Below are 26,273 nucleotides of genomic sequence, written 5' to 3'. Positions count from 1 at the left end.
ATGCTGCTAATGTACTGAATATTTTCTGTTTCCGAACTCTGCTATGGTCAGGACGTTCTAGGTTGTTGGGCTTTAAACGCCCATACCTGATATTATTACCTGATAGGTGAGTTAAGGAGAAAATAGTGTTCAAGCAGAAAACAGTGTTTATATTTGTGCATGCGAATTTATACAACCATTTTTCTTTTGGCATCTTGGGCATGGGTTAAAATAAGTTAGATGTTTTTTTTCCTATGTAATTGTTAGAAAATCCATTTAAGGATAGAGATTTAACTACGGATTTCTTGCAACTTTGTGAAACATATCCATTTTAGAGTCGTTCACGTAGCGGCAGCAAGAGATTTTGATTTTACATAAAACGCGAGGTTTTATTTGAAAACATACGTATTTTGAGATTTTTATCTGGTTTTACACTGTTAGGTGGATAGATTTATCCAAAAAATTGCATTTTTCTGCATAATTGGCAATTATTACTTCCTCGTAGTTCAATCAAAGGTAATTGCCTATTTCCGGGGATTAAACCACCCGACTTGGACGTTAATTTACAATGTTATGAAAACTCATATGTGAATATGTACGTTATGTGGAAGATATTGATTTGGAAAATGTATTGGAGGTAACCACTTTCCCTTCGATGGGACTCGAACCCATGACCCTACAGTACGCTAGACTGGTGCTTTAACCAACTAAGCTACGAAGGACCTCCGTCGGCCCAGCACCAGTCTAGCGTACTGTAGGGTCATGTAGGCGACGTTGCTATACTGTCTGCGAAACTTCCACTGGAGCACTCAGTTGGGCAACAAAATGACTTTCTCAGTGGTTAATATGATATAAAATTGCTTCCATCTTCCATCTTACATGTGGCCAACGTGGAGCCGGTTGTATTGCAGATCCGCAGAGGACAGTTCCGTATTTAAGTTCATTGCAGCTGTTCATCAACTCAAAATCCAAGATTTTATTTTCTTAGAATTAAATGAAATTCACACTTTTAAGTGTATTAGATCACCAAAATATGGCCAACATCTGACTGATTCCAATCAGAACCCAAAAAGAACAGCTACGAAATTGAGCACTTTGCGACGGTTTAAAATTCGTGATATTTTTCTCAGAAATAAACTTATGCCGTACGCTTTTGATTGAGTTTAATCAACTTCAGATGGCCAACCTAGAACCGGTCCCAAAGAGGACAGCTTCGGAATTCAGTATATTCAACTCAAAATTCGTGATTTTTTCTTAGGTGCAAAAGAAGCTTATGACGCATGCTTACTGCCAAGCAAGTTCGGTTATATCCAAATGACCAAAGTGGAACCGGTTCCGGTGGATACCCAAAGAGGACAGATACAGAACTGAGCATGTTATGTTGGTGTCGTTCCACAGCTCAAAATTCGCCTTTTTCTCTCACAGACGAATGAAACTTATGCCTTGTATAATGCCAAGTGAGTTTGATCACCTTCAGGTTACCAACTTGGAACCAACAGTCGCAATGGGGTCCCAAAAATGAGGAGATCCTGAAAGGACTGTTTCATAATAGAGCATATTGGTGCCGTTCATCAACGTACAATTTGTGATATTTTCTCAGAAGTGAATAAAACTTATGTCGTAACTCAGTGATAAGAATAATCAAATTTTTGAAAAATCGAGATTGATCTACACTCACACGCGATCATACTTTTATTACTTACTTTTATATCAATTATCAATTGATAAAAACCTGCCAACAAGTAAGAACGGTTTGATAATTGTATCTCGATTTGAAGCATTAACCGTACTCTTTCTCCATCCTACCAGGGATCATAACGCCAAATACAATATTCAATTGGACTCTTTTAGGTTTAGCCAAAGACTAATTAAGACGTACATGTCCCATACAAGAGCATACTTTTTTAGTGCTCATGAAGTACTAGAGAAGAATATTGAACAACCTCGTGATGATATTACCTTGATGCAAGTACAGTGTTGAGTAACTGGTACTTCTCATGTGTTGCTACGGCGACTTTCTAACTGTTTGTAGATCAAAACATTGAAGAAAATGTTCAGAATCAATCATGAAACACAAAACGCTTTATATTTCAGATGCTGAGTGCTGAAATGGTTACGCGAAAGGTGTTCTCAATCAACCATTGGTTGTGCTTCCAAATAAATCCATTCTAGGTTGAGATGTCGCATTCTAGCTCAATAATTACTGCGGTTGGGGTACAGGTGAACCGAACCGTGTAACGACAAAAGTCTTCATTTTGGAAATGCAATGCTACTTATAGTTTGAACAATCGTCATTTGGGCAGTGGTCACCGTATTTCCATTCCAATGCAACCAGAGCAGTGGCTTCGGATGTGACAATGGGGTTTACGAGGCCGAACAGCAACGTCATGCAATGTTTAAATTAATTTTCCTTAAGAGAATTAATTTCATCGAATTTCCATATAATTTCCTTTAATTTTTAAAGATTTCTGATATAAAACGAGCAAGATTTAATGGAAATGTTCATGAATTATCTCACGTGGTAATAATTAGTATTTATATTAGACTTTGATCGAATATAATTTGGACTTCTTTCGATTGACCCAGTACCAACATTTTGTCTTATCGCCATTATTCATACCTAAGCAAATGAAACATCTTGCATGAGATAGGTATATTAGGGTGTCCCAAAATTGGACCAAGTCTGGGATTTTGGGGGCTCAACCTTCAAATGAAAGCTTAGGGTATAACAAAAGAAAAATTGTTCTACGACAACTCTGGGAAATGACGTTTAGGGGTGGCCCCGACGCGTTTTATGAAAAAAGTGCATTTTTTATAGGTAACATCGAAAATACCGGTATATCGGAAAGAAATGCGATGAAACCCATCCATTTTATATTTTTTACATTTAACTTAGGGTCTATACTTTATGGTAAAACTTTGATACCGCATGTTTTAGCTCTATATATTTTTCACTGATGCTTTAAATGCCCAAACATGATGAATTTTTCTTAATATTTTTTTATTAATGCATCCAAAACGGGTATCCATCATAATGCTTTCGAAACTAGATATACATAGAAAGGTGGGAAATTTTTTAACGAATATTTTGCTAAAAATAGCAACCTCCTATCTCTATCCGTTTAAAAGTTATTCACGATTTACTGCAGCTTGGAAAAAGACTTTTTGAAAATTCGGATCATAATACCTGGATCATGTTTAAGTAAAGAAATGCCTACTTTTCCATACCAACCAAATGAGTGCTTTAATAACCAATATAGTATTCATATGAGTTGCATAAAATTGATTTTAATACTTATTTGAGTGTTATAATGGAAACCCAACGATGGACCAGCAGTAACATGACTGACTACAAATTGTTCAGTTAGTCTGGGTGAGTACTCAAATAGATTGATGAATATGGTTTCAAAACTACCCATAGGTAGGTTCAGCTATCGTTTCATGGTTTGGTGAGTATATCTAGTTTTGAGAGCATTATGATGGATACCCGTTTTGGATGCATTAATAAAAAAATATTAAGAGAAATTCATCATTTTTGGGCATTTAAAGCATCAGTGAAAAATATATGGACCTAAAACATGCGGTATCAAAGTTTTACCATAAAGTATAGACCCTAAGTTAAATGAAAAAAATATAAAATGGATGGGTTTCATCGAATTTCTTTCCGATATACCGGTATTTTCGATGTTACCTATAAAAAATGTACTTTTTTCATAAAACGCGTCGGGGCCACCCCAAAACGTCATTTCCCAGAGTTGTCGTAGAACAATTTTTCTTTTGTTTTACCCTAAGCTTTCATTTGAAGGTTGAGCCCCCAAAATCCCAGACTTTGTCCAATTTTGGGACACCCTAAGGTATATGTAATTCTGCGAAAGAGATATTTTTGCATTTTTTTCCTAGCATATTTAATTATAGTTACATCGTAAATGAAAACAACTCCTATTTATTTTTTCAAATGCACTACCGTGGAGGAAATTGATTTGTATGGAATTACGGTAGTTTGATTGCATTGCTACGCACAATCGCTCAAACACACCCAAATTTCCCAGCACCCATCGGTACTTTCTTCGATTGTAAGCGGTGATTGTTCTAGACGCCATGTGGGGAAAATGGGTGCGTTTGCTTAAGTGTCCAGTTATGGTTCTGAGCTTGGCATTATCAGCACCGTTCCAAGCCACCTGCAAGAAACGCAGTAGTTAATTGGCCATATATTTTCGTCTAAGAACTGTACCTTAGCGTCCAAAGAGAAAATGGCAGGACAATTTGTTTACATCTGTTCACACAGATCATCAGCCTACTACATATTTTAAGAGAAAATTTTAGTTCAATGGCGACTGCAAGGTTGAAAGAAAAGCAGATAAATAGTCAAGTGTCAAACTTGGGTACCGAGGGACCAAATGCAGTACTAGAAGTGGTCCCTAGAATGAGCTCTACAGTGACGTCTTAATTAGTCTTTGGTTTAGCACTTAAGATATTATCGCCGGCGACAACTTGCCTGCCGTTCTCATCTGAAAAATTCTCAAATTAAAACTGCAACGATTATCGTCTGAGAATGATTCTGCACAACATTTTTGGGACCTCCATATTAGGGTGCCAATGAAAATGACATCTTCGAATTTCAAAAAACGACATTGCTAACAAGTTTCATTACCCCAAAATATGACCCCATGCAAAATTTTCGGCTCAATCGGACATGATTTTGGCGTGCCTAAAATTCATCAAAGCTTTGAAATTTTTACCCATGAAATTTTTTTCAAATGGAGGCCAAAGGAAAAGTCGAAAATCGAATTTTTGTTTTAAATGCCGAATGACTAAAAAATGCATGAAACGGCGAGATCTGATGTTATTTTTTAAAAAAAATGAAAAGATTGATTTTTTTTCTCTTAGAACAATTTTGGTGACAGTTTCGGGAAGTTAAGTTAAGCGCAGTTAACTTAAGATTGAGTTATAATATTGATTTTTAATATTTGTTAAAATATCTAATTATATTGTGTTGTCTAGTTGTATGATTCAAATCTTCATTGTTTTATTCATTAAATAAATAGGAGCAATGTAGCAATGTGATTTACACTTGAGATTCGAAACGAGTAGAACTGGGATTAAAAATCAAATATTCTAATAGTAGTGAAAGAATTCGGTTGAAAATACCTACCTTTATACAATACATATATTCTCCAATTTATATTGTAAAAACGGTCTTGGTAGGTCTTCACCTAACTTAAGTGTAGATGGGCTGACGCGCTGTTGGCCAGGGTGAAGGCTGATAAAATACAATTACAATTACAATTAGAACAATTTTGGGACTTCAGATGATGACATTTTTTTTCATCGAACTTTAAAACCGGTTGATACATAAACGTTTTCGTAGCCAAAAATATCCGAGGGCATCCCTCGGATATGTGATCTTGCCACGATGGGTGGGCTTACGCCATTAGCACTGATATGGCAACCAAAGACATATCCTGTCGTGGTGGTATCACATGCTGACTATTTTTGTTTGGTGCCGCCTCACATATCTGACATTGGCGCACTGATTTAACGCATGTGCTTGTGATCCAACGAACATCATTTCTTAGAGCCGTGAATGGTAGTGCAGTCAGGCAGAGGTCTTTTATATCAGATAATGATGTGAGTTCTCTTCTTTTCGCAATACTTTTCTGATGCTTTCCCTGTGACGCTGAGTCGTAGCCACGCTTACATTTAGCTAGCTAGGCATTTATTGAGAACCAAAGAATTCAAGACATTCGTAGGGAATCGACTGCTGGATTCACTGAGTAGAAGATTTTTCGAAACTAGGAACGTGGCGCCAGTTTTATTTTGTTGTTCCTCACTTCGAAGAGCAATAATAAAAAATACCACACATTATAATGATGGTATATGAACAATCTTATGACGGCTTCATTCTCGATAAGTTTTACTAATAAATAGGGAACAGGCGTGATGAAGCTTTACTTTGCCACCGAAAAGTGAATCCTATAGCTGACCTTGATTAGAACTTTATAGATAATCACCATAAATAAACAACGATAAAGCTACTTGTTAGAACAGTTTAAAGTTATAGGTAACCTTGACAATAACACAGTTTCCACTTAGATATGATATATATTACATTGAGTTTGTAGTATTGACACAGCTTAAGAATATTGACGGAACCATGACTTAGGTAAACAAAGTGATTTGACGAACATATACCCTACACCCAGAACAAACAAAATTAATTAATTTTCATTCTGTATAAATAAAAGTTATAAAATAGAATACTAAAACGCAATATTTTTTTTAAATATTTTCAATGTGATCACATAAAGCTAACACACTAAATAACTTAAACTTAGAATATATGACTGTTCAAACCACATCAAACTAGCTGCTTCCAAGGCAATTGCATTTTATACGTTGCTTTTAAAAACTAGAAAAACGTTGTATTAGAATTTTTTAAATTATCATTTTAACCTTTGATCATTGATTAGTTGGCATTCAATTACATTTTGCATTAGTGTCGAGTCGATTCCAAGTCCGAACCTCACTTCACCCCATCCTTATCCTACCCCATGGCGTTCAAGTGGTCTGCAAGGACTCTTCTGCCATTACCCTCTCTATTATCGGCCTTGGATTGACTTGCACTCTTATTGCCCCACCAAACGCTGCAAAATGAAAATGAAAAATATCCCCACATGCAAAATTTGAGCTAAAACGGATTTTTTTTTTGGAATTATAATCTTGTATCAATGCTATACCTCATTCTGCACTGTCATTCACTACTTCCAGGCTTCGAACTCGCTTCTTGGCAATTTGATACTCCTCTGAAATATTCCAATCGATGTCAAGTATAGACTCCGGAAATTCTAAAGCTTTGATCAAGTTTTTAATATGGTTGCTACCTTGCACGAAATAGTGCAACTCGATCGTTGAAATTTCATGCGCCTCTACTATAGATTTTGTAGAATTAATTTCCAATGCCTCTGTAAATGATAAGATAATTAGAAACTCATAGTCTGTTGAAAGTTAAAAATATTTACCTGGTGCACGAATGGCTTGGATTACTTCTTGTTTGTCCGCTGGATCTAAGTTCTCATCAAAAAGACACAGTCCGATGAGTGTGTTATCCAAATATTGTAAGTAGGTTAAAAAGCCTTTGTGCACTGGTTTTGCAACTTCCTCATCGTAAGCCTTATAATATTTCAATAATTTTAATAAATTGAGATCATTATTTGTCGACATTGCAGCACATGATCTAAGAAACCAGTTTTTCAAATAAATTTCCACAATGAAAACATTGAATCGTGCTAATCGATCTCTAGTGTTGTTAGGCATATTATACGTCTGCCTATAAATAAACATTTTAAAGAGTAAATAATTTTTGCCATCCACCTTGCATTATGGAAAACACCAGGAGCTCTAATTTGCAATTTTCCTTCAAGTTTACCACCCAAAAAATATTATGGCAAGTTGGATAACTTCCTGATAATCTTCGCGGTGATGTTGGTCTTTAAGTTGTCGTTAAAAAAACTCTAATAAGGGGAACTTCTCTCGTTTTCTGTTATCGATGATTTAACGAATGTATCGTTCATACCTGTTTTCTAGGAGGTGCCATTCCGTCTGAAATCGCCTAAAAAAATCGACATTCGGAGATTGTGAATTTTCGAATTGTAAGACTTTTAATGTCTTGCCTACCAAAAGTTCATGCATATGATGCCTACATGGAAGCCCAATTATCTGTCTCTTAGACATTTTGTCTAAATGTTTACACGCTCCTAGTTTCATCCACTGTTTGATGCAGTTGTTTCGGAAGATGTGAACATAATCCTTGAAGAGAAAAATATATAAATTATTATTACAGTTTCAAATAAAGAAATCAACACAAAACATATTTGTCAATTTTTGCGTTACGTATTTAATGTATCTTCCGGGAGCATCCATAAATTACGTAACGCTCAGAGGGTGGAGGGGGTTGCTCGAAGTGTGACAATCCTAACAAAACGATTCATACAAAAAGTGTGACATAGGGGTTACAAGGGGTTAAGTTTTACAAGTGAAACTAGATGGAAAAAATCTATATATGTTTTCCAGTAACTTCAAAGTGAAAAAAAATGAGTGTTGATTTTCTGACAGATTTTTTGTTCAACAATAATGTCGAAACGTCATGTCCCAAGCGTTTAGCGATAGACGAAATTTGAAAAAAAAACTGCATTTCGGTCACGGTCAACGGTCGAAACCAGCAGCAATCTCGATCGTGACTACATTTTTTTAAATTTGGTTTGGTACTCCAGTTTGATTTAGAAAGACCTAAAACACATATAAAATAAGCACAAAGAAAATAGAAAAACTGTTTGCTTAAATGATTTGTATTTATAATAGAATTATAATTCAATTAAAATTATAAAATCAGCAAAACTTGCTATAACATAAAATATAAAGTATTCATCACTAGTACAAACTGAAGGGACGGACTCGCTTTGTGTTTCAGTTGTGACGAAGTTTCAAAATAACTTGCTGTTAAAACATTAAAGCCACTTTGTTGGTTTTTCTCACAAGTTTTAGTTGAATCTGATACATTTTCCGCGTCAAATATTGTTTGTTTGGTTTGTTCTTCTTCAAAGATACAAAGGTCGAAATAGTTTATGTAAGGTACGGTTCATTCGTGCTCCAGGATTCTCATCTGCCTCTTCAAAGTCACTGCATGAAATAATATCTTTGGGTCCACGTGTATTAGTTTCTTGATTGTTGGTCCGATGTCGCTGTTCTTGCAAGTAGCGCATTGCTTGCTTTTCCAACTTGTTCTTCGGTTTACACTTTTTGTAGATGTCGAATAAATCTCCCATCGAATCAGAAAAGTAGGTATTGCCGCTTCTCATGTTCAGTCGTCGACATTAGAAACCTATTTTTCTGTAAATCTCTCCAATTTTTATGGTAACGCAAAATTTAAAATTCAATTGCCCTATTACCAATCAAGTGAATCCTTTCCTTACAGCTATCAACGCTTCAATTGTTATTTGCGCACTTTGTTTCGCAGTTTGTTTCTCAGCTCGCAAATAAAACATGAACGAAGAACTTCACCATACGACGGCAAATTAGATGACTTGGGAAACAATGGCAAATATTCACCAACAAACAGAATATCCTCCATTTCATGAATAATAATAATAATAAACAGTGTGACTGCTTAATAGAGGTAATAAACTATAGAGGAAGATTGTCGCTGTCATCACAGGTGAAACATCTTTTGCTGGCGAGGATAGGACACTAAATGTCAACGAAGGAATCAGTACGTTTTGACAGATAGGTACCCAACATGTTTGAGAACAATAACAAAGGGAACCGCAGCGAAAATAGTCCTCTACAGTACATTACCTCTATTGACTGCTTTCACTTTTATAGTTCAAATAAATACTGTGGGAAGACCTAGAATGGAAAAAAAAAGTTTTGATTAATTTTGAGCACCCCCAACCATGTCCGATTTAGCTCAGATTTTGCATGAGGGATATTTTTGGCTACGAAGACGTTTGCGTATCGTCCGGTGTTAAAATTGGATGAAAAAAAGTTTCATCATCTGAAAAAGTCCCAAAAAATGTTCTAAGAGAAAAAATCGATTTTTTTAAAGTAACATCAGATCTTGAAGTTTCGTACATTTTCAAGTCATTTGGCATCAAAAACAAAAATTCCATTTTCGACTTTTCCTTTGGTAACTCAAATTTTGCATGGGGTCATATTTTGGGGTTTGAGCAATGTCGTTTTTTGAAATTCGATGACAATTTTTTCCCCATACATTCCGTTGGCACCCTACTTCACATAAGACTGAATCACATAAAGCTGAAAACTCATAAGGCTCAACACGAAAGGCTGAAAAAGTCTTACATAAGGCTGAAAAATCGCAAGAAACAGATTATAATTGAAGACTTCACATTTGACGTAAATGAGGCACAATCGGAAATAAACCGAACTCTTCTTGCGACTTCTTGTTTTCTTTCCATTTTGATTCAGAACAAGAAAAACAGAATATAAAGGTAAAAAACTTTATTGTTCTTGGTTCTTGCTTTTGGTTTAAGATCAGTGATGGGAAATGTCAAAAAAATGTCATGGCATTGCTATTACCAATTTCGTAATAACTTTTTCCAAAAGTCATTTACAGTTCGGATTTTTTGATCAACATGTAGTACTTAAAGGGTCCTAGAACTATGCCGAACAGATCATTGTTCTAAATACAAAGTGTGAGCCATGAGAGCGAGATTAAAAAAATGTCACGGAATGTCATGACATTAATGTCATCTGACACTAATTCGGCTCTCACGCCGCCAATATCATATTTAGAGAAATTACCTATTAGAAAAAGTTTTCGGGTCATTTGAAGGCTACATGTTTATATGGAAAACATTATTGTAAATGACTTGTGAGAAAAGTTATTAGCAAGTTAGTCCCATGACATCGATATGACATTTCCCGTCACTGTTTAAGATTCTTGCCAAGATTACTTCTATATTTTTCATTTTTAATGCTTATTTCTTTCTTCTTCCTTCTTTATTTTCCTTTCGTCCGTCTTCCTTTTTCCTTCTTTCTTATTCCCTTTTCTTTCTTCCTTGTTCCATCTTCTCTTACCATGCTTCTTTTATTCTCCTTTTTTATCCTTCTTCCTTTTTTTCTTCCTTCATCCTTAGTTTTTCTTTCTTCTATCTTCTTCCACCTTTCTTCTTCCTATTATTATTATTTATTCAGACTAAGGCCGAAGTGGCCTGTGCGGTATATAAGAGTTTTCTCCATTCGGCTCGGTCCATGGCTACACGTCGCCAACCACGCAGTCTACGGAGGGTCCGCAAGTCATCTTCCACCTGATCGATCCACCTTGCCCGCTGTGCACCTCGCCTTCTTGTGCCCGTCGGATCGTTGTCGAGAACCATTTTCACCGGGTTACTGTCCGACATTCTGGCTACGTGCCCGGCCCATCGCAGTCGTCCGATTTTCGCGGTGTGAACGATGGATGGTTCTCCCAACAGCTGATGCAATTCGTGGTTCATTCGCCTCCTCCACGTACCGTCAGCCATCTGCACCCCACCATAGATGGTACGCAGCACTTTCCTTTCGAAAACTCCAAGTGCGCGTTGGTCCTCCACGAGCATCGTCCAGGTCTCGTGTCCGTAGAGGACTACCGGTCTAATCAGCGTTTTGTAGATTGTCAGTTTGGTACGGCGGCGAACTCTATTCGATCGGAGCGTCTTGCGGAGTCCAAAGTACGTACGATTTCCAGCCACTATGCGTCTCCGAATTTCTCTGCTGGTGTCATTTTCGGCAGTCACCAGTGAGCCCAAGTACACAAATTCTTCTACCACCTCGATTTCGTCACCACCGATGCAAACTCGCGGTGGGTGGCTTTCTTCTTCCTTCTTCCTTGTTTGTTCTTCCTCCTTCTTTCTTTCTTCTTCTTTCTACCTCTTCCATATTCCTTCTTACTTCTTTCTTACTTCTTTTAACCTTCTTCATTCTTTATTTCTTCATCCTTCTCTCTTCTTCCCTTTTTCTTCTTTCTTCTTCCTCCGTCCTTACCATTTCATCCTTCATTCTTCTTGTTTTTTTCTTCCCTCTTTCTTCCTGTTTTCTTCTTTCTTCTTCACTTTCTTTTCCTCCTTTTCCTTTTGCTTTTTTCCACCTTCCTTTTATTTTTTTCCTTCGTCCTTGTCCCTTCTTTGTTCTTCCATTGTTCTTCTTCCTTCTTCCATGTTCCTACTACCTTCTTCCTTATTACTTTCTCCTTCTCTTTCTTTCTTTTAACTTCTTTCTTCTTTCTTCTTCCTTGTTCCTTCATCTTTCTCGCATATTCCTTCCTTATTCTTGTTTTCTTCTTCCTACTTTTTCTTTCTTTTTCCTTCTTCCTTTTTCTTTCTTTCTCTTCCTTTTACTTTTTCCTTCCTCCTTATTTCTGCTTCATTCTTCCATTTTTCTTCTTTCTTCCGCTTCACTATATTCTTCATTTTGCCTTCTTTTTTCTTCTTTATTCCTTCTTTATACTTTCTTCCTGCACAAAAGGCTGAATTCTTATAAGGCTTAACTAAAAAGGCTGCCTTTCGTATGACCCCCACACTGTATCGTACAATTCCAAATGAGTTAATTCACCTTCTGGGGTTGTCGGTTCACGGAAACTTGATGCTGGGTAAAGAAATGGGCAGCTCCTTTCTCTAAAGGCACGCCAGCAAGAATGCAAGCCTTGACGATAAAGAAAATTACTCAGTCTACTCTGAGCGTTGAAGAAAATTGTTGGCTTCGGCTTACATTCGTATGCAGAGAAAGTGAGAAATATCTTTGAAATTGGGTTATCCAAATTATCTTTGTGTTCAGAACTTGCAATGCAATCAACAGTTGTTTCAGTAGCTTTTTTGTTTTTGTTACTTAAAGTTTCAATACGTTAATCATCTTTAACTATATATGTGCATTACATCTTTTGGAAGGTCAACAGACATCGAAATAAAAGTTTTGAGAAGCTAAATGATTTTCGATTTTTGTTGAAAAGTTTTTTTTTTATTTAAAAAAATAAATCAAGATTTTTCTACACAACACAAGACGGAAACGTAAGTTAAGGCTGAGCGGAGAGGTTCCTCTGTGGAATCATGCAAATCTACATAAAACTAGCGAAAGAAACCCAGCGTTGCAAATGTCAAAACAAACTATTTGCAGCACCGCACTCTAGATCAATTTCCGTGCGTTTGTTTTGTTTTCCTCTACTACAGCTGACCCAAAATTGTATTCCAATGATTTTTTTACATTTCCCCGTTAAATTCATCGACCTTTTTCATATACAAACCTTGCGGATCCCAAAACGAATGCAAATGCAAATCGGTCAACCCGTTCAACTCGGTCAAATCGTCAGGAAGGAAATCTCAACTCATTTTTATTATATAGAAGTTGATATCTGGCGCAATTTGATTACAATAGTAATACGGTGTAAACTTTCCAATAATATTTTCGTTAACCAAATATTTTAAGAAATATTAAGAAACTAATAAAATACATACTTTTTAGCAAACTGAAATACCTTCAAGCTCTGCTTCCGGTTCATCCCGATGAACAGAAACAGAAAATCCTTCAAAAATACGAAATGCGCTACACAGAAGCAATCAACAATTTTGACGAAAATATGCGCCAGCGAACGCTGAACGTACTCGACGAATTGTCCGTCGAAAAAATCGAGCACTATCCATCTCATCTAATTAAAAAGATTCTGCCCCGCATTGACCACCGTATTACGTACTTGAAGCAAGCCCACAAATTCATTCTGGAGGAGGAAAAACTGTGGCCCAACATATATCCAGAGGTTATCCTGTTGGACTACATATTCGACCCTGAGCACAATGTTCACCGAGATCAAGCCGTTTACCTTACCATCCTATTGATGGATTTACAAGAAGACTACCGCTATCATGTAAAACGATCGTTCGTCCGGTACATCCTTCGCTCTGAAGACGAACGAAAGCGTCTGCAACTTGCTGTTGAGCCCCCAGCGTTTCCGATCGCCACTCTTATCGCTCCGGTTCCTTGGAAATGCTCGATACAAGTGGCCAAGAATCGCCTCGAGGAGGTCCTCATGGTTAACCATCCAGTATTGCAAGCAATCAACCTGCTGTGGCATAAACTGTATGGGAATCTTTTGGTGGTAGATGCGGCAAAATTTTACAGCACAGACATTCCAATGCACGCGGATAAGATTACGGAGACCATTCACAACAGTTGTCGCATTACTCGCGATGTGGGTATTCGATAAAAGGTAGGGTTTTCGCAAGCTATTTACCATTTATTATTTGCAGATCCTAATAAACGACTGGATGCCACGAGTCGCGGATTTGGTTGATGTCATGCGTAAGTACTGGAAAGATCTGGTGCCGCGTAACTCGACCCACGGTGGTCGAGGAACGATCTTCTTCAACTGTATTCACGCATTGACATCGTACCATTTGCAAGGCTTGATTAAGAAAAGTCTGGACCATTTGGTAGAAGCGTTGGAAGCTTACCGTGGAGGCGATGCTCCATCCGGGACGCAGTCTGGGAAGCTCAAAATGAAACCATTTATGACGCTCAATGTATCGGTTGTCGGCAAACCGGATACGGAAATCGAGAAAAATACGGAGAAGAGTGATCTGTCTTTGTACGAAGCGGACGATGATGATCCAAGTTTGCTGACATCAGAATCGACCGATGATCCAATGACAACAGCGGTCGAAGAGAGGAGAACCTCATTTATAATGCGAAGCAGTGGCAAAATAATTATATATCCTTACATGGAAGAGCTGCCAGACCTTTTCAAAAGTTATTTCGTCAAGATTCTGAAGGTGGGATACAAAATCCCTCGATTGGAGTATTACTTGACGCAGGATAAGAAACAGCTGGGATATTTACACTACATACGAGATGATAACGCTGACATGGAGAAGCTGTACGACCGAGTAAAGAGTATTGTAATTGCGAATCAAACAGGTCCAACCATATATCTCTATCCGATGTATGAGTACTATTTTCCGGTTCTTGCCAATAAGATGAAAGTCATTACAGAGAGCATCTTCTCACAAAGAGAACTTCCATCATTGGAAATATTCAAAGATCTTGTCGATAAATTCACAGAACTGATTCATGGCATCTATTTCCTACGTGATTTCATTCCACTGAACTTGTTTATGCTGGACAACAGTCGACTAAACCGAGTTCTTGAAAATCTGGTCAAAGAGTTGAAAGCCTTCGTTATCAACTACTTCATCACTTTAAACCAAGTAGAAAATCGCAGGTAAGTGGTGATAAATGTGGCACCGTATCCGAAAATAACCCACGTAACCCATGGTCACAGAATAAGCGACGAATTTGAAGACATGTCCCTGCATGCCGGCGAACGTCCGAAAGAAACTCCGGAAGTGGTTGCCCTTCAAAATTATCTTACGCAGTGCCGCGAAGAGCGAATGTACCAACTAAAGACCGAGATCAAGCAAGTCGCGCAGCGTGTTCTCTTCCTCCTGACCTACGCCATACTTGATCGTAATATGCGGGATCCTCGATTGGTTCGGGAGAAGTACACCCTACTGATGCTAGGCTTTATATTTCCAGCCGAAGACATCAACCTGAATTCGCGTCTGTTCCTGTGGCCCCAGGAGCTGGAGAAAGTGCTTGATCTCAGCGGTGCCCGTCTTGCGGTGGTACGCGACAATCTTGAAACGGCACTACGTGAACGGCGCGGTAAATTTGAGCTCTATCTGAATACGGAAAAGAAAAAAATGGACCACTTCCGGACACGCGAGATACGCGAAATGCTCTCACTGGACGATCTACGCGAAAAGGTCGACACGGTTGATGGTTTGATGAAGATTCTGGAGGTATTCGATTTTTGCAGAACTGATGGCCTTTACTTATGGGTTTCGAAATGGTTTTTTATTTCCTATTTCTAGAAATGCAGCAAAGAAGCTAAAGAGATTAATCTAGAGGAGAACCTCCTTCAAATTGATCTTTCGTATTTCCCGGCATTGAACGAAATGATAGAAAGAATGGCACCAATCGAAAAGCTTTGGCATACTGCCTACAAGTTTGACTCGTGCCACGAAGTATGGTATTTCGGTCCATTCAAGGAACTGGACGCCACGATTATCAGCAATGCGGTCGATGAAATGTTCCACGCTATCAGTGTTCTACTGAAAGAGTTATCCGGAAGTCCACAAGCGAAGCGTGTGGCTGAACAGATTCGTATGAAGATCGACAAGTTCAAAATTTATCTTCCCATATTGGAAGCTATCTGCCGGCAGGGGCTTTGTGAGCGCCACTGGACGCAGATATCCGAGGAACTGGGGCAAGAGGTAAATCCAGCGGTTCAAAATTCCCTTGGTCTGATGGTCGACATCGATGTGATGAAGATCCAAAGCCGGCTGGAAGAAATTTCCAACGCAGCTGGAAAGGAATACGAGCTGAACATACAGCTGGTGAATATGCAGGAGGAATGGGTTGACGTGAAATTTGTGTGCGTCCAGTATCGTGATTCGGACATGTCCATACTATCATCGGTAGACGATATCCAAACCCTGCTAGACGATCACATTTTGAAGGCGCAAGCGATGCGAGGCTCGCCTTACATCGCGGCGCTGGGCACCAAAGCCAACAATTGGGAAGACAAACTCATTTCTATGCAAGATATCATCGATACGTGGCTGCAAGTTCAAGCTACCTGGATGTACCTCGAGCCTATCTTCAGTTCCGAAGATATCATGCGCCAGATGCCCACCGAAGGGCGGCACTTCAAGTCCGTCGACAAGATATTCCGCAAACTCATGCGCCACACGATCGCCGATCCACACGTTATCCAAGCGACGGACTTTCCGGATCTCTTGAACGTTCTAAGAACTGCATTGAAAGACCTGGAGGATATTCAGCGTGGCTTAAATCTGTACTTGGAGAAGAAGCGACTATATTTTGCGCGATTCTTCTTTCTCTCCAATGACGAATTGCTGGAGATACTATCCGAGACGAAAGATCCGATGCGAGTACAGCCTCATATGAAGAAATGTTTCGAAGGGATCAATTCGTTGCAGTTTGACACGCAGATGGAAATCACGACATTCACCTCGGCTGAGCAAGAACAGATTCCCTGTACGAGAAAGATCAATCCGGCTTCCGCTAATGTAAGAATCTATGTATTACTGTACTAGTTCTGTAACTCAAACGTCCATATTCCAGGGCTTAGTGGAAAAATGGCTTAAAGAGGTAGAGGTCGTAATGTTGGAGAGTGTCAAGGAACAGATTTGGCAGTCGTACGAATCGTATCTTAAGGATCCCCGAAAGGTTTGGGTACTAAACTGGCCTGGTCAGGTAGTGCAAGTGGTTTCCTGTTTGAAATGGACCGAAGAAGCAGAAGAAGCCATTAAAGATGATAAGCTTGTGGATTATTCCAAAAAATGCACAACTCAGATTGGCGACCTTGTTGATTTAGTGAGAGGAAATCTCAGTACCGGAGAATCCATCACAATTGAAGCATTGATCGTGGTTGATGTTCATGGTTCTAAGTTATTTATGTTATCTAACCATTTTCACATAGTGACATCCGATTTTGCATTACAGCTCGTGACATCATAGACCTTTTGGTTAAGAAAAATATTGCAGACACGGGAGATTTCAATTGGTTTTCACAACTTCGCTACTACTGGAGAATTGACGATGATGATAAGCAGAGTTATGTCTCCTGTAGTATGGTTACAACAGATCTTAAATACGGCATGGAGTATCTTGGAAATACGGGACGCTTGGTTACTACTCCGCTGACCGACCGCTGCTTCCGAACATTGATGGGAGCATTCAAGCTCAATCTTGGTGGTGCACCCGAGGGACCTGCTGGCACCGGCAAAACTGAAACCTGCAAGGACTTGGCAAAAGCTGTGGCTAAAAAATGCGTAGTGTTCAACTGCTCTGATGGCCTGGACTACAAGGCACTCGGAAAGTTCTTCAAGGGCTTGGCACAGTCCGGTTCATGGGCCTGTTTTGATGAGTTCAATCGAATTGAACTGGAAGTGCTTTCAGTAGTTGCTCAGCAGATTCTAACCATTCAGCGTGCGATTGCTGGAAAGGTCGTCAAGTTTGTTTTCGAAGAAACTTCTCTCAAATTGGATCCTACGTGTAACATTTTCATTACCATGAATCCAGGCTATGCCGGTCGTACAGAACTGCCTGACAATTTGAAGGTGCTCTTCCGAACGGTAGCCATGATGGTGCCGGACTACGCAATGATCGGCGAGATTACACTCTACTCAAATGGATTTGATGATGCCCGAGTACTGGCCCAGAAAATCGTTCACACCTATAAACTATGCTCGGAGCAGTTATCGTCACAGTCCCATTATGACTACGGAATGCGAGCTGTAAAATCGGTCCTAACAGCAGCCGGAGCCCTCCGACGCGCACAGCCGGAATTGTCGGAAGCTCAAATTGTGTTGAGAGCCATAATCGATGTGAACCTTCCGAAGTTCTTGCAGCAGGATATATCACTTTTTGAAGGTATTTACAAAGATCTTTTCCCTGGCGTTGAGCTACCACCGGTAAGTTGTTTTGATAGTTTGATTTGATTTAAAAGATCTATCGACACTCTTGATATTACAGCCAGCACGCGAGGATATAGTTCGATTGCTTCTGATTGAACTCATTAAACGTAAGTTGCAACCCACTCCATGGTTCATTGATAAGGTTATGCAAATCTACGAAATGTTGTTGGTCCGTCATGGTCTGATGATTGTGGGAGATTCTATGGGCGGTAAGACGACAGCATATCAGGCTCTAGCCGAAACGCTGCGAGAATTGCGCAGAGAGAAAGGCCCTTTGTCCGAAGAACAGGGCGTGGTCTATAGGATCATCAATCCGAAAGCAGTTTCCATGGGCCAGCTGTACGGAAGTTTTGATCCGGCTTCACATGAATGGTCCGACGGCGTTTTAGCCAATACATTCCGTGAAATGGTTTATACCTGCAGCTTGGAGCGACAGTGGATCATATTCGATGGACCCGTTGATGCAGTTTGGATTGAGAACTTGAACACTGTTTTGGGTACAGACATAACGAAACTGGAGCGTGTAAAGCCCTTCTACAAATTTGTATTTCAGATGACAATCGAAAGCTCTGTTTAATGTCTGGAGAGATCATTCAAATGACTAAGTACATGAACTTGATGTTTGAGCCAGTCGATTTGGAACAAGCATCCCCAGCTACGGTTTCACGGTACATTACATATTTTCAAACAATTATCTGGTGATTTTTTTTACACACCACCTTTTTAGTTGTGGCATGATCTATATGGAACCATCACAGCTTGGATGGATAGCTCTACATAAATCCTATTTGCTGTATCTAGAGGAAAAGGGAGTTAATGAAATCAACATTGGTCTTTTTGAACAACTCTCCGAATGGCTGATTCCTCCTGCACTTCATTGGTTGAACACCATAGGAACTGTGCTGAAGATGTCTGAAATGCATCACTACTCTGTCGGTTACATCACTTTATAATATTACATTACCTTTACAGTATTCTTTTTCAGATTTTCTCGTCATTCTTTTCCATATTTCTTTCTCGAACTAACAACTATAATCAAGTGTGGTTCCAGCAAATCTTCCTATTTTGTTATGCTTGGGCGTATTTTTCAACTGTTACAATCGAAGGAAGGAGGAAAATCGACCAGTTGCTGAGAAAAATTCTCTACGGGGCAAATGAAGATCATCCGAAGCCCAAGCACTTCTCGCTGAATCGAGGTCAAATGTATCCAGAGAAGATGAACTTTTTAGATTACCGTTTTGATGAACAGGAAACCTGGTGGCCTTGGCTGAAATCGGAAGAGCTAACTCTGCCAGAAAGCTGCATCGTATCCGAACTAATGATTCCTACAAAGGAGACCGGGTACATTTTGTATTGGACGGAAATGTGTGTAGCCGCAGGAATCCCCATTCTCCTAGTGGGTCCAACCGGTACAGGCAAGAGTGCCACCATTGCAAATTATATTCGCGAGCTGCCAAAAACTAAGTTCATCTCCAACATAATCAATTGTTCGGCTAGAAGCACTGCCCAACAGATGCAAGATACGATAATGTCCAAATTGGATCGACGTAGGAAGGGGGTCTACGGACCTCCCGTTGGAAAAGAGTGCGTCAACTTTATTGATGACGTAGCTATGCCCGCTCGAGACGAATACGGCTCGCAGCCGCCACTTGAATTGATCCGCCAGTGGTTGGATCACAGAATATGGTCTGATCTACGCGATACTTCCAAGATCGAACTGATTGATCTGCTATTTGTAGGTGCAATGGGTCCAATAGGTGGTAGCAATTTTATTCCACAACGTTTGTACCGTCACATGCTGGTCCTCTCGGTAGACTCATTTGAAGACAGTACTCTGCTACGAATTTTCTCCGAAATAGGAGAATGGCATTTCTCCAAAGGATTTCCTGAACCAGTTTCACGATTGTGCAAAAACCTTTGCCAAGCGGTCGTATCAGTCTACCGAGGAGCTATTGCGAACTTCCTTCCAACCCCAGCTAAGTCACATTACTTATTCTCACTACGAGATGTCACAAGAATCTATCAAGGCATCGTGATGGTACCGGCAAAACGGCTTCCCGATCCGGAAAAACTTGTACGGCTCTGGGCACACGAAACGTATCGTGTATTCTATGATCGGTTGATTGATGACAGTGATAAACAAACTTTGTTACGCTTGGTAGACGAGGCATCGAACAGCCAACTACGGATGAAGCTGGAGACTGCATTCGGAGATAGACTGGAGAGTGGTAAACGAGTCAGTGACAGACACATGCGTGATTTGCTATTTGGAAATTACATGGAGCCGGATGCTGTTAACCGTGTGTATGATGAAGTTGATAACTGGGCGAAACTTGAGAAGAATATGAACTTCTACCTAAGTGAATACAATGCTCAGTCGAAGTCGCCAATGAATCTTGTGTTGTTCAGATTTGCCATCGAACATGTATCACGTATTTCTCGAGTTCTACAGATGCCTCGTGGTCATTTGTTGCTTGTAGGACTCGGAGGAGCAGGCAGACGAAGTTCTGTAAAACTGGCGGCTAATATGGCGGATGCAACCGTATTTCAAGTCGAGGTGACTAGGAGTTACTCGATGAATGAGTGGAGGGAAGACATGAAGAAATTACTAATGAACGCTGGAAACGAAGGCAAACCGACCGTATTTTTGTTCAACGACTCCCAAGCAAAAGAAGAAGCATTTGTGGAGGATATTAATTCTTTGCTAAATACTGCTGACATTCCAAACTTGTTCCAAACTGATGAAAAAGCAGTCATACTGGAACAAATGCAAACAATCGTCAGACAAACCAACAAACCCATAGACTCTACGGCTCTGTCACTGTACAACTTCTTCGTAGAAAGAGTTCGCGAAAACCTTCACATCGCCTTGGCCTTCTCACCGATAGGAGATTCCTTCAAAAAACGCGTTCGAATCTATCCATCACTAATCAACTGCTGCACTATCGACTGGTTCACTTCATGGCCTGACGATGCTCTACAAAAGGTTGCTGAAAATTTCATACGGTCAATGGAGTTGGATCAAGAATCCCCGTCATCGTCCGAACCTTCGGCAACTTCACTCCAAAAAGAGGAGGAGGAAACTGAAAAGCTAAAGTCTCGGAAACTCAATAGCCTCGAGAGGAAGCTTGTAGAGCTAGTGATGGTGTTCAATCGCGGAGTTGTTGAAAACTCTGAACGATTCTTCTTAGAACAAGGACGAAAGAACTACGTTACCCCCACATCATATTTGGAGATGCTGCGATCCTTCAACACACTCTACCGCAAAAAGTATACGGAAATTATATCGCAACGCGACCGATATACTGTCGGTTTGGAAAAGTTGGACTTCGCCGCTGGTCAGGTGTCGGTAATGCAGGACCAACTGAAGGGTCTCCAACCACAGTTGAAGCAGACTTCGGACGAAACGGAAAAGATCATGGTGAACATCGAACGCGAAACGGCAGATGCCGAAAAGAAAAAGGAAATTGTCGGAGCGGACGAAACGGCTGCCAACGAGGCAGCCGCATCAGCACAAGCAATCAAGGACGATTGTGAAAGCGATCTACAGGAAGCGGTTCCAGCACTGGAAGCAGCACTCACGGCGCTGGATACGCTCAAACCGGCTGACATTACCGTTGTCAAGTCGATGAAGAATCCGCCGTCTGGAGTGAAACTGGTGTTGGAAGCGGTTTGTGTTATCAAGGGTATCAAACCCGATCGCAAAACGGACCCATGTAAGTTCGCTCCGACCTTAGATCCAGGGATCAACGAGTTCCGAATAAACGGATCCAAGTGATGTAAGTATCGTATTTTCGGCCATTTAACTCATATTTTTTCAGCTGGGAAGGTACTCGAAGATTTCTGGGGCCCATCGCAAAAGATGTTGGGCGATCTCAAGTTCTTAGATAGTCTAAAGACCTTCGACAAGGATAACATTCCAATTCCAGTCATGAAAAAGATTCGCGATGTGTAAGTTTATTTGATCTGTTCTTGTGCTTTAAATTCTAACCGCCATACACCCCCACAGATATATCGCTGATCGGGAGTTCGTTCCGGAGAAGATCAAAAACATCTCGATGGCCTGTGAGGGTCTCTGCCGATGGGTACGGGCGATGGAGATCTACGATCGAGTGGCGAAAATCGTCGCCCCCAAGAAGGTCGCCCTGGCCGGGGCCGAAGCGGAGCTCGCTGCACAGATGGAGAAGCTCAATGCCAAACGGGCCGAACTGCAGGAAATTTTGGACAAGCTGCAGAAATTGAATGATTTCTTCGCAGAGAAGTCCCGGGAGAAAAAACGATTGGAGGACGAGATTGACAGCTGCGAGAAGAAGTTGATCCGCGCAGAACAGCTGATCGGTGGACTGGGCGGCGAGAAAAAACGTTGGTCAGAGTGCGCGGAGAGCCTGCACAAGTCACTAACAAATGTAATTGGTGACGTTTTGCTGGCAGCGGGCTGCATCGCCTATCTGGGATGCTTTTCGATGGAATTCCGAAGCAGCATTATCGAAGAATGGAACGAAATCACCAAGCAGAAAAAAATAGAATGTTCAGACAAATTTTCGCTTCTTACAACTCTGGGTAACCCTATGGAGATACGCAGTTGGTCACAATGGGGACTACCAACCGATAATTTCTCAGTGGAGAACGGAATCATTGTCAAAAATGCTCGACGTTGGCCTTTAATGATAGACCCGGAAGGGCAAGCTAACAAATGGGTAAAGAACATGGAGAAAGAGAACAATCTTAAAATTATCCAGCAAATGGATCCAAACTATATGCGTATCGTGGAAAATGCGTTGATCAATGGTTACCCCGTGTTGCTTGAAAACGTCGGTGAAACAATTGATTCTGGACTCAATTCGATTCTTGAGAAAAATGTATTCCGTCAAAAAGGTGCCAACCTGATCAAATTCGGCGATGGCTTAGTCGAGTACAACGACAATTTCCGTTTCTATATTACAACTAATTTGAGAAATCCTCATTATCTACCAGAAACAGCAGTCATGGTAACACTAATGAATTTTATGATCACGGAACAAGGTCTACGTTCGCAGTTATTGGGAACAGTCATCATCAAAGAACGGCCAGATCTACAAGAAAAGAAAGAATCGCTCATAATCGAATCCGCGCAAAATCAAGAGGCTCTTTACAATGCTGAAGCGAAAATCTTACAAGTTCTTTCTTCATCCGAGGGTAACATCCTGGACGATGAGAATGCGATTAATATACTCACCTCCAGCAAACAGCTTTCGGAAGAGATTCAGGCCAAACAAATAGTGGCCGTAGCCACCGAAGCGGAAATTGATGCCGCTCGACAGCTCTATATTCCAGTTGCCCGCCACTCAGCGGTTCTATTCTTCTGCACCACTGAACTTGCTAACATTGACCCCATGTATCAGTTCAATCTGACATGGTTTCTGAACATATTCGTTCAAACGATTATCAAGGCTCCAAAATCGGACAGTTTGGATGAGCGTTTGCAGCTGCTAATCGATTACTTCACCAAGGCAATATACAACAACGTCTGTCGATCACTGTTCGAAAAGGACAAACTCATGTTTTCCTTCGTTCTTTGCTCGGGAATCCTACGCGGAGAGGGCAAAATAGACGTTAACGAACTATCATTCCTGTTGACGGGAGGTCTGGCGCTAGATAACCCCTATCCAAATCCCGCCCCAGAGTGGCTCACAGATAAAGCATGGACCGATCTTGTCCGAGCAAGTTCACTCAAATCATTGAACAAGCTTCGTGAAAGCTTCACCGAAAATCTAGACGAATGGAAATCATTCTACAACCTGAGCGATCCGGAAAGGAATGAACTACCGAAACCATATCAGGCGCAAGATGATTTGGTCAAACTCATCGTGCTGAAGTGCCTTCGTCCGGATAAGGTCGTGCCAGCGTTGCAGAGATTTATCATTATGAAAGTTGGGCAATCCTACATCGAACCTCCTCAGTTCAACCTTCGCACATCCTACGAAGACAGCTCCCCACGAATTCCACTTGTTTTTATGCTGTCGCCAGGATCGGACCCAATGGACAGTTTGCTGACCTTTGCCAGCGAGAAGTACATGGGCGACGACTGTCGCGTGATTTCTCTCGGTCAAGGACAAGGCCCCAAAGCTACCAAAACAATCCTCGATGCCATTAAGCTTGGTCAATGGGTCATACTACAGAACTGTCACGTTGCGGAATCTTACATGGATGAACTGGAGAAGTTGGTCACGGATGGGAGCCTCTATGAACAAGTGCATACCAAATACCGCCTCTGGTGCACGTCATATCCGAGCAAGAAATTCCCTGTCTCGATTTTGCAAAACAGTGTCAAAATGACCAACGAAGCTCCGAAGGGATTGAAGCTCAATATGATGCGGGCATATAATTCGGAACCACTCAGCACTGAAGCCTTTCTGGATGACGCGTTCCACGGTGACGTTGTGCGGGTATGGACGCGGGGTGTCTTTTCATTGGTGTTTTTCCACGCGGTCGTTCAGGAGCGCTGTAAGTTCGGTCCGCTCGGCTGGAACATATCGTACGAGTTCAACGAGTCTGATCTCAAGATTTCTCTGATGCAGTTAAAGCTGTTCCTACATCAGAACTCGTACATTCCGTTCGAAGGGCACATCTATCTGACGGGCGAGTGCAACTACGGTGGACGCGTAACCGATGACAAAGATCGTCGTCTATTGATGGCTCTGCTGAATCGTATCTACAACCAGGATACGATTGATCAAGATGGGTACACACTTTCCGAATCCGGTAACTATCGGGTTCCGATCAACCCCGTCAAGGAGATGACCTTGGAGTACCTATCGACATTGCCACTAACAGCCCATCCGGAGGTGTTTGGTTTGCATGAGAATGCTGACATCACTCGAAATATCGAGGAAACTAATTCGGTAAGTGGAAGTGTGGTTTATATGAAGAAAAAGGATGAAAATTGATTGTTCCACAGCTATTAGAACGAGTTCTTCAAACCCAAACACAGCTTTCGGCTGGTAAATCTACAGGAAGTCGAGACGAGCAAGCCATCGATCCTGTGTTGTTGATTTGCTCTGAAGTGATGAAGAAGCTGCCGGAGTCATTTGATGTGGAGGCGACGGCTGAGAAATTCCCAATTCTCTACATGAACTCGATGAACACTGTTCTGCGACAGGAGCTAACTCGTTTCAATCGTCTACTGAGCTTCATAAAAATGAGCCTGATAGATGTTCAGCGGGCAATCCAAGGACAAATAAGCATGATTCCAGAATTGGAACGGGTGTATCGATCGATGAGCATTGGGAAAGTGCCACAGGCGTGGCTTTCGAAGAGTTATCCCTCGTTGAAGCCTTTGGGTAGCTATGTGAATGATTTCGTACAAAGACTGTCATTTTTCCAGCACTGGATCGAAGATGGAGAGCCGAAAGTTTATTGGATCAGTGGATTCTACTTCACTCAATCGTTTTTGACCGGTGTCATGCAGAATCATTCTAGGAAAAATAAGTTGCGTATAGATGATTTGGTGATGTCATTTGAGGTGACTAAGTTTGAATCGGAGGATAAAATTCAAAAACGTGCAGAGGTCGGTTGTTTCGTAAGGGTAAGTCGATTTATTATCAATGTGTTTACATTCTTTTCAATCATGATCCACCTAATCATTAAAAACAACTTCAATCACAAATACATTACACACTTCCTACTAAGGATCACCGGGGTAAAAATGAGGATTTCGTCACATTCGACGTGAGTACAATATGCAGAACACAAATAACTCCAGACAAAGCTCAAGCTAAATACCTATAGGTTCTATAGTTATATACTATAGTTCAAATCACAAAACTTCAGTGGCGTCTCGTAACTTCACTGTTTATATGTACACTGATTAGGGTGACTCAAATTAGTATGGGAAAAACTTTTTTCAAATTTTTTGATGGGCCGCCCTCTTATTCGGTTCTATTTGATGTCTTGATGCTCTTGACAAAATTCAGCCAAATCGGTCAACGTTTGAGCGGTGCTAAACTCGTTGGAAGTTTATATGCAAAAATGTATACAGAAAGATCCAAAAACAGTGAATTGCAGTTAGACGGCACAACTTACGATAAAGGACTATGATACTCATTCAGATCTTGAAGAATTTAATACAGAATGTTATGCAGAAAACCGCGAGAAAATTAAAGTTTGCCCGACTAAGTTATTAGCATTTCTCTGAAGTGGGGTTTGAGCAAATTTCGTTTCTTTTACCTTTGAAAAGAAATAAATTCACCCCTACAACACTCCAGTAAAATGCTA

At 40.6% G+C, this 26,273-nt stretch overlaps 1 protein-coding gene across 4 annotated transcripts in view; it reads left to right on the top strand.

The window, feature by feature from the left end:
- LOC134226303 (dynein axonemal heavy chain 3) overlaps positions 1-26,273 on the top strand; it is a 31,214-nt gene that overhangs the window by 3,549 nt on the left and 1,392 nt on the right. The window contains exons 4-18 of one of the 4 annotated variants that reach the window (XM_062706994.1): positions 12,985-13,708; positions 13,767-14,737; positions 14,798-14,982; positions 15,052-15,317; positions 15,390-16,610; positions 16,666-16,984; positions 17,047-18,017; positions 18,079-18,517; positions 18,574-18,688; positions 18,748-18,952; positions 19,006-21,736; positions 21,842-21,971; positions 22,030-24,901; positions 24,958-25,584; positions 25,689-25,727. In XM_062706994.1, the coding sequence (XP_062562978.1) occupies positions 12,985-13,708; positions 13,767-14,737; positions 14,798-14,982; positions 15,052-15,317; positions 15,390-16,610; positions 16,666-16,984; positions 17,047-18,017; positions 18,079-18,517; positions 18,574-18,688; positions 18,748-18,952; positions 19,006-21,736; positions 21,842-21,971; positions 22,030-24,901; positions 24,958-25,584; positions 25,689-25,727 (11,815 nt within the window). Of the gene's footprint in view, positions 1-12,984; positions 13,709-13,766; positions 14,738-14,797; positions 15,318-15,389; positions 16,611-16,665; positions 16,985-17,046; positions 18,018-18,078; positions 18,518-18,573; positions 18,689-18,747; positions 18,953-19,005; positions 21,737-21,841; positions 21,972-22,029; positions 24,902-24,957; positions 25,585-25,688; positions 25,728-26,273 lie in introns of all 4 variants that reach the window. The other 3 variants (XM_062706991.1, XM_062706995.1, XM_062706993.1) reach the window with 3 other exon arrangements.

The sequence above is a fragment of the Armigeres subalbatus genome, chromosome 3 (assembly GCF_024139115.2).
Source record: "Armigeres subalbatus isolate Guangzhou_Male chromosome 3, GZ_Asu_2, whole genome shotgun sequence".
Taxonomy (NCBI): Eukaryota; Metazoa; Arthropoda; class Insecta; order Diptera; family Culicidae; genus Armigeres; species Armigeres subalbatus.
Note: the sequence above shows the minus strand (reverse complement) of the source record. Positions and strands in the feature narration are given on the sequence as shown.